General features: G+C 44.9%; 1 protein-coding gene across 1 annotated transcript in view; it reads left to right on the forward strand.

Annotated features, from left to right (window-relative positions):
• The window catches only part of LIN7B (lin-7 homolog B, crumbs cell polarity complex component), a gene marked incomplete at its 5' end in the record, with an annotated part of 183,421 nt that overhangs the window by 120,907 nt on the left and 49,684 nt on the right, over positions 1-12,830 (forward strand). Inside the window, one exon of the mRNA XM_082274250.1 lies at positions 1,408-1,479. Coding sequence (XP_082130376.1) covers positions 1,408-1,479 — 72 coding nt within the window. The remainder of the gene's footprint in view (positions 1-1,407; positions 1,480-12,830) is intronic.

The following is a 12,830-nucleotide window of genomic DNA, read 5'->3' on the forward strand; positions in this document are numbered from 1 at the left end:
GGATCCCAGCCACAGCAAAACTCTAGGACACAGCCAAGGTAGATGATGTACCAGTAGTAGCCACAGGAAGGAGTTCAGTGCGCCATAAAAAAGAAGGGGACTGAATAGTGTGATAACGTACAACTTTTATTGTTAAAATAAAGAATAACACTCACATATTACATGAGAAAGGACTCGCATGGAAAGGAAGCCGGCCGGCTCAAATGTAGCCCGTCCTCAAGGCAGCGCGGTGACGTCAGCACGCCGTGCCCTACGCGCTCGTGTGCAAGCTGACACAGTTGTACCCTGTGCCTGAAGGTCAGCTTGAATTCGTCTGGAAGTTGACCAAGGTTCTTTATCCACCATTCAAACAATCTTTTGTTGCAATCTTTGATCAATTTTTCTCTTTAGTCCACGTCCAGGGAGATTAGCTACAGTGCCATGGGCTGTAAACTTCTTGAGAATGTTGCGCACAGTGGACACAGGAACATTATGATCTCTGGAGATGGACTTGTAACCTTGAGATTGTCCATGCTTTTCCACAATTTTTGTTCTCAAATCCTCAGACAATTCTTTGCTGCTCTTTCTCTTTTCCTTGATCCATGTGGCACACAGAGACACACAACAAAGGTTGAGTACATTTTTCGCTATTTTTACTGGTTGCCGGTGGGATTTCTGTATTGTCAGCACCTGTCAATTGATACAGGTAAGTTTACTTATAAATTACAGGAGCATCACAAACTTGGAATGCAATTATTTCTTACAATTTTAAAGAATGTGCCAATAAATTTGTCCAGTCTATTTCTGGAGTTTTGCTTGGCATGTGTCAGATGGTTCAGCAACCAATCACACATTTGTGGTCATTCGCTTGTATTGCAAAGAGTGAAACGAAATGGCTACTTCCTACAACACAATGGGATTGATTTACTAAAGCCTGGTACACAGTACAAGTTTTTTTTTTTCCTTTAACCCAGCAGGGCTGAACGAAAAAAAAAAACTGACAAATCAGGAGGAGATGTTGTAATAACTATGCGATTTGAATACAGCGATCCCCCCTGCTGTGCTATTGTGTTCTGACAGGGGGGACTGCCTCCCCACCAGAACACTCGAGACCTGACCTTTTTCAGTCATGCTCCTGCAGTACACATGGGCCGAATGTCGGCCCGTTTATATTGCACAGGTTAATGCCGCCCTACATTCAGCTCATGTATACTAGGCTTAAGGAAAATAGACTGTTCACTTTGCAAAGAAAGTTGCACTGTGCAAGACAATGTTATCCAAAGCTTAATAAATGTGGTAAAATTCCCTTGCAAAGTGAACAGTGGATTTGCCTTTAGTAAATCAACCTGCCCTTAGGCCAGTAGCTAAACATGCTCTAATTTTTAAATGTTTTATTTTTTCATATGTCTTGATATTCTTTCCACACAGGTGTACGAGCAGTTGTATGATACTTTGGATATCACAGGTAATGCAGAAATACGAGCACATGCCACTGCCAAGGTAAGTTTTTGTACACAAAAGAACACCTCTTTTTGTCTATTTGTGTAAAGTATCACATTGTCTCCTTGTGATGAGCCTGTATTTAAAAAAAAACATTATTAAATTAAACAAAAAGGGATTTAACTGTATGCTCAATATGTGTACACTACTGTCCCCTGGCCCAATTAAATAGTATTCAGGTCCAGCTATTGGCCACTCCAGCCAGGCCTGCAGTGCAGATTGGGTTGGAGGACAAGAGGGCTGCAGGAAGGATGAGGGTTAGTTTAGGTTTTTATTTTTAAGAGAGGCCAGAGTCAAGGAAAGACTAGATAGGCTTAACACAAACAAATCACCTGCACCAGATGGCTTACACCCCAGAGTCCTCAAAGAAATCAGGTTATAACTAGACCATTATTTCCAATCTTTATGGATAGAATAAGGACAGGAATTGTACCAGCTGATTTGAGAAAAGCCAATGTGGTACCAATATTCAAAAAAGGGCAGAGACATATTCCTGGAAGCTGCCTAACATCAAAAGGTAAATTATTGGAGGGGATGATAAGGGACAATATCCAATAATTTGCTGAAGATAACAGTATTATTAGTTATCAGCATGGGTTTACGAAGGGTCATTCTTGCCAGACCAATCTGTTAACATTCTATGAGGAAGTGAGCTGCCATCTAGATAGGGGGAGGCCTGTGGATGTGGTGTATCTGGATGTTGCAAAAGCCTTCGACAGTTCCCCGTAAACGTTTAACCTACAAGCTGAGGTATGTTGGAATGGTCCATAAGGTTTGTTCTTGGATAGAAAACTGGTTAGAGGGGCATGTCCAATAATGTGTTATTATAGAGGGGCATGTCCAATAATACTGGTGGGGAGTGGTAGGTGGGGTACCCCAAGGCTCTGTCTTGGGATCAATTATTTTTAATTTTTTTTTCAAATTCTTAATTTAAACAAAGGTATATAAATTATATATATAGAAGCCAAAACAAAGGTGGCTCAAAGTACAGTGCAATGATAGAGACAGCGTAGTCATAATGAACACAACTATGTAGAGCGCTACAAGTCAGGATCACGAGTTGTCTGCCATAATCTAACCATCTTGAACAAGTATGAACACAACAATTTTTTGCTTAATTGAGGGAGGGCATGGGAGGGAAAGGCTGATAGGCATCCCCTCACATAAAAGGGTGGAAGAGGGAAGGAGAGGGGGAAAAAAAAGGGGGGACAGTAGAGCAGAAAAAAAGAATCAGTAAAGAAGAGAGGAAAAACAGAAGGGAGCAGGCCAGGGGGGAGAGAGACCAAAGGTAAGTACCACACATAGATCCAGTACGTCAGTTCTATATCCACACTTCGGTTAACATACATTATATTTAATTTATTCATAAATGAAATCGAGGATGGTATACATAGCTCAATCCAAGTTTTTGTGGACGACACAAAAATAAGCAGGGCAATAACACCACATCAGGATATAGGAATTTTACAGAAAGACCTGAACAAAATAATGGAGTGGGAAACTAAATGGCAAATGAGGTTTAATGTAGCAAAATGTAAGGTAATGCACTTGGGGTCTAAAAACACAAATGCAAACTACTCTGTAGGGGGAGAACCTCTGGGGGAATAAAGGCTGGAGAAAGATCTGGGGTTCCTAGTAGAAGACAGACTGAGCAATGGCATACAATGTCAAGCTGCAGCTACCAAAGCTGGCAGAATATTAGTATGCATAAAAAAAGAAGATATATTCTAGAGATAAAATTATAATCCTGCCACATTTGAGGTATTCTGTCCAGTTCTGGTCAGCAGTCCTCAGAAGGGATGTGCTGGAGCTAGAGAGTCCAAAGAAGGGCAACAAAATTAATACGGGGATTGGAAGACCTCAATTACAAGGAACGACTACAAGAGGGGATATGATAGCGATTTACAAATACCTCAATGGTGATCCTAGCATAGGAAAAAAAAAAAGTTTCAGTCACAGGGAATGTAAGAGGACACGGGGCCACACACAGATATTGGAGGAGAAGAATAGAGTTGAGCGAACACCTGGATATTCGGGTTCGTCGGGTACGACCGAACTTGAAAAAAAAGTCCGGGTTCGTGACCCGGACTTAACCCGAACTTTGTCCCGATCCCGAAACTCACTGAAGTCAATGGAGACCCGAACTTTTGAGCACTAAAATGCCTCTAAAACACACATGGAAAGGGCTAGAGGGCTGCAAATGGCAGAAAAATCATCTTAAGAGCATGGCAAGTGCTCTGCAAACAAATGTGGATAGGGAAATAACTTAAAAGAACATAAAAATAAAAAATAATCATCTTCTTGAATGATGTAGAAGGAGGATGAGGCCCATATGGAGTAGGAGGATGAGGTGGCAGAGGATATGGCGGTGGATATGGCGGTGTAGGTGGAAGCGGCGGCGGCAGTGGAGGAGGAGGACGAGATAGCCAATGCTGGTTTTGGTTTTTAATAAAAAAAAATTTTAAATTCGGGTACACCCCAAAAGAGTAAGAAAGATCAAATCCAACAATGGCTGGGTAAGGCATGTCTATTCTGCACAAGGTACGGACAAGTCCTGTGGGATCCATGCCTGGTTCATTTTAATGAACGTGAGCTTGTCCACATTGGCTCTGGACAGGCGGCTGCGCTTGTCTGTGATAACGCCCCTAGCCGTGCTAAATACACATTCAGATAATACACTGGCTGCAGGGCAGGCCAGCACCTCCTAGGCATAAAGGGAAAGCTCAGGCCATGTGCTCAACTTGGACACCCAGAAGTTGAAGGGGGCAGACCCAGCATTCAGTATGTCTGCTGCCTCCTGCTAAGATGTTTCATATCAGCTGCTGGTGCTGCTGCTTGTTGTGGCGTGCTGACAAAGCTTTTCCACATGTCGGCCATGCCTTCTGAGGTGCTGGCGGTGCCCTGGCAGCGTTGACGACCTCTTCCTCCTCCTCCCCTGCCTTGGCCTTGTGCTTCCACTGTGCCCCCGCTGTCAGGTGGGAATGCCACCAGCAGCGAGTCTACCGGAGTGCGCTTGTGCTCGCGCATCTTGCAATCACGCTCCAGTGAGGGAATTAAGGACGGTACGTTGTCCTTGTAACGGGGTTCCAGCAGGATGGCCACCCAGTAATCAGCACAAGTTACTATGTGGGAAACTCGGCGGTCCTTGCGGAGACACTGCAGCATGTAATCGCTCATGTGTGCCAGGCTGCCCAGAGGCAACGAAAAAGCTGTCCTCTGTGGGAGGTGTATCCTCTGTGTCCTCCGTATCCCTCCAGCCACGCACCAGTGATGGCCATGAGCTGGCCTGAGTGCCACCCTGCTGTGAACATGGTTCCATATCCTCCTCCATCTCCTCCTCCTCCTCCTCATTCTCATCATCCTCTAGAACTGTGCCCCTGCTGGACAATTGTGTCCCTGGCGTTTGTGTGTGCAGGAACCCACCCTCGGAGCCACTTGCGAATGACTGTCCTGAAAGCATTGGAAATGTTACCTTTTCATACTCCTCATCCTGTGCCACATCCTCTTCCATCATCGCCCAAAGTGTTTTTTCAAGAAGGCATAGAGGTGGGATAGTTAAGCTGAGAACGGTGTCATCGGCACTGGCCATGTTGGTGGAGTACTCGAAACAGCGCAACAAGGCACACAGGTCTCGCATGGTGGCCCAGTTATTGGTGGTGAAGTGGTGCTGTTCCGCAGAGCGACTCAGGCGTGCGTGCTGCAGCTGAAACTCCACTATGGCCTGCTACTGCTCGCACAGTCTGGCCAGCATGTGCAAGGTGGAGTTCCACCTTGTGGGCACGTCACATATGAGGTGGTGAGCGGGAAGGCTGAAGTTACACTGCAGTGCTGACAGACGAGCAGCAGCAGAATGAGAACGCCGAAAGTGCGCACAGACGGCCCGCACTTTGTGCAGCAGCTCTGACATATCGGGGTAATTTCTAAGGAACCTCTGCACCACCAAATTCAGCACATGCGCCAAGCAAGGGATGTGTGTCAAACCGGCTAGGCCCAGAGCTGCTATGAGATTTTGCCCATTATCGCACACCACCAGGCCGGGCTTAAGGCTCACTGGCACCAACCATTCATCGGTCTGCAGTTCAATGCCCCTCCACAACTCCTGCGCGGTGTGTGGTTTTTCACCAAAACAGGCAAGTTTTAAAACTGCCTGCTGTCATTTACCCCTGGCTGTGCTGAAGTTGGTGGTGAAGGTGTTACGCTGACCGGAAGAGGAGGCGGTAGAGGATGAGGAAGCGGAGTTAGGAACAGGAGGCAAACTGAAGCGCCCTGCAATCCTCGGTGGTGGAAGGACATGCGCCAAACTGCTAACCGCCTCAGGCCCAGCCGCCACTGCATTTACCGAGTGTGCTGTTAGGAATATATAACGTCCCTGACCGTGCTTACTGGTCCACGTATCCATAGTTAGGTGGACTTTGCCACAGATGGCGTTGCGCAGTGCACACTTGATTTTGTCACCCACTTGGTTGTGCAGGGAAGGGATGGCTTGCCTGGAAAAGTAGTGGCTGCTGGGCACGACATACTGTGGGACAGCCACAGCTAAAGGGCTCTTAAAACTCTGCGTCTGCACCAGCCGGAATGACAGCATTTCAAAGGCCAGGAATTTTGAAATGCTGGCATTCAGGGCCAGGGATCGCGGGTGGGTAGGGGGGTACTTCCTCTTCCGCTCCAGTGTTTGGGAGATGGAAAGCTGAACGCTTCCACGGGACATTGTGGAGATGGTTGTTGGTGACCCAGGTGGTGGTGTTGCTGGTGAATCCTCTGTTTGCGGGGTGGCAGGTGCCACTGTCACTACAGAGGTGGATGAAGAGGCCGAGACTGCAGCAGCAGAAGAGGAAGCAGGAGGAGCCAGAGACCTTTCTTGGTTTTTGAGGTGTGCACTCCACTGTAGCTCGTGCTTTGCACTTAGATGCCTGGTCATGCAGGTTGTGCTCAGATTGAGAAGGTTTATGCCTCGCTTCAGGCTCTGATTGCACAGCGTGCAAACCACTCGTGTCCTGTCACCATCACATTGTCTGAAGAACTGCCACGCTAGGGAACTCCTGTGAGCTGGCTTTGGTGTGCTCGGTCCCTTGCTGCGTTGGGCAGCAGCAGGCGTAGTGTCTAGGGCATGGCCGCTCCGCTTTTGCACCCTGCTCCCTCTTCTGCTGTGCTGGTGGCTCTGTGCGACCACCGTCTCTTCCTCCAAACCACTCAGGTCACCTGCATGACGTTGATTCCATGTGGGGTTCGAGGACCTCATTGTCCTCCACATCGTCTTCCACCCAGTCTTCACCCCTGCGACCCTTGTCGGTCTCCACAATTCGGAATTCCGCAGCAGTTGGCACCTGTGTTTTTCGTCATCATCCGAGACGTGCTACGATGGTCCTCCCATGTACTCATCTGGAAACATAAGTGGTTGGGCATCGGTGCACTCAATGTCTTCCACTTCTGGGGCAGGGCTAGGTGGATGGCCCTGGGAAACCATGTTAACAGAGTCATCAAAAAGAAGAAGAGATTGCTGCATGAATTGGGGCTCAGACTGCTTGGCTGATTTGCAAGGGGGTGCGGTGACAGATTGATGGACATCGGCTGCAGGTGCCAACTCTGACCTTTCAGCAGAAGACTGGGTGGGAGACAATGTGAAGGAACTGGAGGCACCGTTAGCAACCCAATCTACTATCGCCTGTACTTGTTCTGGCCTCAACATTTGTAGAGGCGCATTAGGCCCTGCCAAATACTGCTGCAGGTTCTGTCGCCTACTCGCAGCTGAGGAAGGTGTTTCCCCTGTGCGTGTAGCTGGCACAGATCGACCACGTCCTCTCCTTGCAACAGGAGCTCCACCAGCAACACCACGACCCAGGCAACGTCCCTTATTTGACCTTCTCCTGATATTTATCGAATTTTGGATCTTCCCCGAAATGGGTTTTTATTGCAAGGTGTAATACAACAGTATACAACATTGATGAATAATAATAAAGACGTTGCTTTAACAATACTGTGTGAACCTCAATTTATGACAACTCCACAGCCCTTAAAGTCCCATGGTAAGAAGATTAATGTGGGCTAACCCCCCTCAGCTCTGGGGATGTTTTTTCCAACATTACTTACCCTTTTGGGTCCTTCTCTTTCTCCGTTTTTATAAGTATAATAAATAGGGATGTGGTTGTGGATGTTTGTCCTTAGAACCAATATTCCTCTATGTATTTAGAGATGATAAAAATTACAATTACTTGAGATAGAGGAACAGCTAAAGGAGAGTATTAAAAAATTGGAGGGGTATCGGGATTTAAATGAATATTCAAAATTGAGCGACCATTTAGAGAAAGTGGAAATATTTAAAAAAGAACTAAAAATGGAAAACCAAAAGAAATTTCAGCGCAACTTTTGAATCAGGACAGATATTAGACCTTGAAGGGGGCAGAAGTAGGAGTAGATCTGGAAGTAGAAATAGTACAATAAAGACAGAACTCAGTCTAGCTCTAAAGTTAAGGAATCAGTGTATTTTTTTAGAAGTTCCACCAAAGGGGAAAGAAGATGAGAGAGAAAAATTCTAAAAAGCAAAGTAGAAATAGAGACAAGAGGAGGAAACAAAGAATAGCAGAAGCAAATGGAGAAAAATATAGAAAAGGGCAAGAATTTATCACAAAATTCCAGGAAATTGACACGCAGGCAAGCCAGGTAGATATGCCTTATGAATCACTGAATGTTATCAATCTTACAGAAAAAGTGCTCATGTGACCATATTTCTCTCAAAAAATTTTGGGTTTCTCTCCATGCTGCCCTGGTGACAAATTTGAAGTATACAATGATGTATGCCTGTTTCTTAGGAGTGATAATTTCAAATTCATGTACAATCAGAGGGCAACCAGAGACAGTAGTAGAGACCCCAAAGAATATACTATCCCTGAAATAGATCTTAGAAAAAGATGAGTTAGAATATTAACAGGGAAACACCTGGATAGACTTGGATATTTTAGACCCACTGTCCCCCTCAGGTTTGGGAGACATGTCCAAATCTTTCCCTAATCTAAATAACAATTGTTATCTACAAACCTTTTTGGAAGCTATAACACAGGATATAATAGGTATGGATTTGATGTTTTTTTACACCTGAGGAGGACAAACTAACTGCTGGAGAAAGGCATTTAGAGAACTGAAAGAAATGAAAGGGGTGGTCATTAAGCCCAGTAACAAGGGTGGGAATGTGGTAATCTGGAAAGAAGATTACACAGAAGAAGCATATAGACAACAAAATAAAACGTGCTATGAAAGATGTGGTGAAAATTCCTTTCCCACCCTTGTTGCTGAAATGAATTACAAAATCGTCTGGGCATTTGAAGTAGGATTTATCAAGAAAAAGGAGAGAGACTATTTACAAGTAAGAGAGTACAGTGTCCCAACATTTTATCTGACACCTAAAGTGCATTAGAATGCACACAAATAACCAGGGAGACCAATAGTTTCTGGGGTGGGTGGTCCTACTGAACATTTGGGACAATATGTTGATAGGATTACCCACATGGTAGAGGAACTGATGGAGTTGAAATTACCGAAAGACTGTATATTGGCGGGGGTGGATGTAGAATCTTTGTATATGTCCATCCCCCACCATATGGGGGTGCAGGCTGTGGCAGAGTGGCTGGAGGTGCAACACCCCTTGTCTTGCCCACATAACACATTTTTAAAAGAATTGTTAGATTTTGTGTTACACAATAGTGTTTTCATTTTCGATAAGAAGTTTTACTGCCAGCCAAGGGGTGTTGCAATGGGCACAACCTGTGCGCCCTCATATGCATGCTTGCATTTAGGATGGTGGGAGAGAGAAACTGTTTACAACAACCCAAGATACCAGCAAAGAGTGCAGATGTGGGTATGCTACATGGATGATGTACTGGTGGTGTAGAGAGGTTTAGTGGAGAAGTTCCACCTGTTTATTGCTGAGATGAATAGCAATGATAAAAACATATTTCTTACATACAGAGTGAAACAACACGAGATGGAATTTGTAGATTTGAAACTAAAAAAATAAAAAGTGGGGGACAAATTTGAAACCACCACATAATGTAAACCAACAGCTGGCAATGTGCTTCTCCATGCCACCAGCCACCACCCATGGACATTGATAAAGAGGATCACATATGGGCAGTTCCTAAGGAGTAGGATGAACTGCTCCAATATTGAGGATTATCACCTAGAAAGTATAGATATGAAAAGGAGTTTTATGGATATTTTACACTGTACATGTCTAGTGATTCTTTGCATTATGTGCTAAATGACAATTGAGACTGCTTTATCGCAATTTATTGTATTTTGTATACTTCTTTGTTCTTTGAAAAATCTCAGTCCTAGAAAAATGGCATACACTGGCACCAACTGCAATCACTACTATGTAAACATTGGCATATATTGATGCTGGATAACAAAAAACTGGGGAAAACCCCATGGATGATAGCTAAAAAAAGCTCCCACAGTGGGGAATGCATTGGTGCACAGTGAATTTAATTGCTTAGGCAGCCAGAACAATTGGCTCCCACTCTCGTCATTTAAAGCCAGTGACAAGGGAGTGGGGGGCAAAGCCAAGTCCCACTGTCTGTTTGTATAGGTGCGGACAGCAAGGCTTAGGAGTGAGCCCACAGTGAGCACTCATAGAATGCGGTTTTCTGTGGGGGCACTCGCCTGTAGGGAGGAGACAGGAGCGCCGATAAGGGACCCAAAAAGAGAAGAATTGGGGCCACACTGTGCAGTGGAATTGTAGGTAAGTATAAACCTGTTTATCATTTAAAAAAGTAATTTTCAATCATGATAAAACAAGCCTATACTTGTCAAGTAACCTAAATGTTTTTGTTTCACATATTTGTTGATTGATACAAGGGGTCAGTAATCCTTTTATAATAAATGTGGTGAAAAGCTTAATCCCAAAATACTACAAGCAGCAAACCACTCCTGTGAAAGAGTGATTATAGTGAAGCTGGCCATAGATGATTAGTATTTTTTTATCATTCAGTCAGTGGGGTGAATGGAGAAATTATCAAAGGGGTGACCTTTCATTTCTAGATGATGTTAGTTAAAGCAACTCTGTTAATATTTTATTATGCCTTAATTGGCCCTAATAAGTCCTTATTAAGTCCCTCCTATCTGTATCTGCTGTTACTTTTCTGCTGTTTTTTTAAATTAATGTATTGATTTTTTTCATTTATTGTGTTCATTTTTTAAAGTAGCATTAAAATGCGCACAATTGAAAAAAAAAAAACTGTTTTTATTTCATTTGCAAATAACTATTGTAAATTTTAGTGTCATTTAAATGCACAAGTTCAGAATATAATGTTTTATTCACTAGTAGTTTTAAAACTTAAACTGGTGAAAGTCTATATATTTTTTATGTTTATTATGTCTTTGTGTTTAGATTGCATAAAAATTAAAGTAACTTTTTCAAGAAAATATTGCCAAAGGAGATCCTTGTTTGCCCTGAAAAAAACAAACAAACTACAATACATGTATTACTTTAAAAAAAAATTGTACAGTATCTCACAAAATTGAGCAAACCCCTCCCATTTTTGTAAATATGTTATTATATTTTTTCATGTGACAACATTGAAGAAATTACGCTTTGCTACAATGAAAGTAGTGAGTGTACAACTTGTATAACAGTGAAAAATTTGCTGTCCCTTTAATATACTCAACACACAGCCATTCATTTTAAAACCGCTGGTAACAAAAGTGAGTACACCCCTAAAAGAAAATGTCCAAATTGGTCCCAATCAGCCATTTTCCCTCCCCGATGTCATGTAACTTCAGGGCCGGTGCTAGACTATTTTGCGCCCTAGGCAAGACCAGCTACTTGCGCCCCCCCCCCCCCCCAAAAAAAAAACTGAATGGCTTTGTGCAGTGTCATTAAATAACAGGCCAATACACTATTTGATCAAAGATCCCATTGTGTGACAATCTGTCACAGTGATTTATTTATAATAGCATTTTTTTTTAAATTATTTCACCTGTGTGCCATAATAAAAAATATATTTGTGGCGGAACACCGGGGACTAGATTCCAAGTGTGACTTTTGCAACCCTGGTAGTGCGGGCTGGATTAAGAGCATCATGGGCCTGGTGCTGAGGATTTTGGTGGATCCTGGATTATGAAGTCTCTTTCCCTGTATGCTTGAATAAAATTCTCTACAACCCTTCCTTTTATAACCACAACTTGTGCCCAGGCCATCACCACCCACTGCACCTGGGACCCCTTTCTTCATTATCCACTGTGCCTGCAGCCTCTCTTCTCTCACCACCCACCATGCCTGGGCCCCCCATTCCTTACTATCTTCCATGCCTAGGCACATCTTCCCTCACCACCTAACGTGCTTGTAGCCCCCCTTTATCGCAGACATGCTACAAGAGACGGTTAGAGACCGCACACATGATACAGGAGACGGTCAGAGACTGCGCACATGATACAGGGGACGGTAAGAGACCGCACACATGATACAGGAGACGGTCAGAGACTGCGCACATGATACAGGGGACGGTCAGAGACCGCACACATGATACAGGAGACGGTCAGAGACCGCACACATGATACAAGGGACGGTCAGAGACCGCACACATGATACAGGGGACGGTCAGAGACCGCACACATGATACAGGGGACGGTCAGAGACCGCACACATGATACAGGGGACGGTCAGAGACCGCGCACATGATACAGGGGACGGTCAGAGACCGCACACATGATACAGGGGACGGTCAGAGACCGCGCACATGATACAGGGGACGGTCAGAGATCGCACACATGATACAGGGGACGGTCAGAGACCGCACACATGATACAGGAGACGGTCAGAGACCGCGCACATGATACAGGGGACGGTCAGAGACCGCACACATGATACAGGGGACGGTTAGAGACCGCACACATGATACAGGGGACTGTCAGAGACCGCACACATGATACAGGAGACAGTCAGAGACCGCACAAATGATACAAGGGACGGTCAGAGACCGCACACATGATACAGGGGACGGTCAGAGACCGCACACATGATACAGGGGACGGTCAGAGACCGCACACATGATACAGGGGACGGTCAGAGACCGCACACATGATACAGGGGACGGTCAGAGACCGCACACATGATACAGGGGACGGTCAGAGACCGCACACATGATACAGGGAACGTTCAGAGACCGCACACATGATACAAGGGACGGTTAGAGACCGCACACATGATACAGGGGACGGTCAGAGACCACACACATGATACAGGAGACGGTCAGAGACCGCACACATGATACAGGGGACGGTCAGAGACCGCACACATGATACAGGGGATGGTCAGAGACCGCACACATGATACAGGAGACGGTCAGAGACCGCACACA

Source organism: Pelophylax lessonae (genome assembly GCF_965119305.1).
Source record: "Pelophylax lessonae genome assembly, chromosome: 12".
In the NCBI taxonomy this organism is placed as follows: Eukaryota; Metazoa; Chordata; class Amphibia; order Anura; family Ranidae; genus Pelophylax; species Pelophylax lessonae.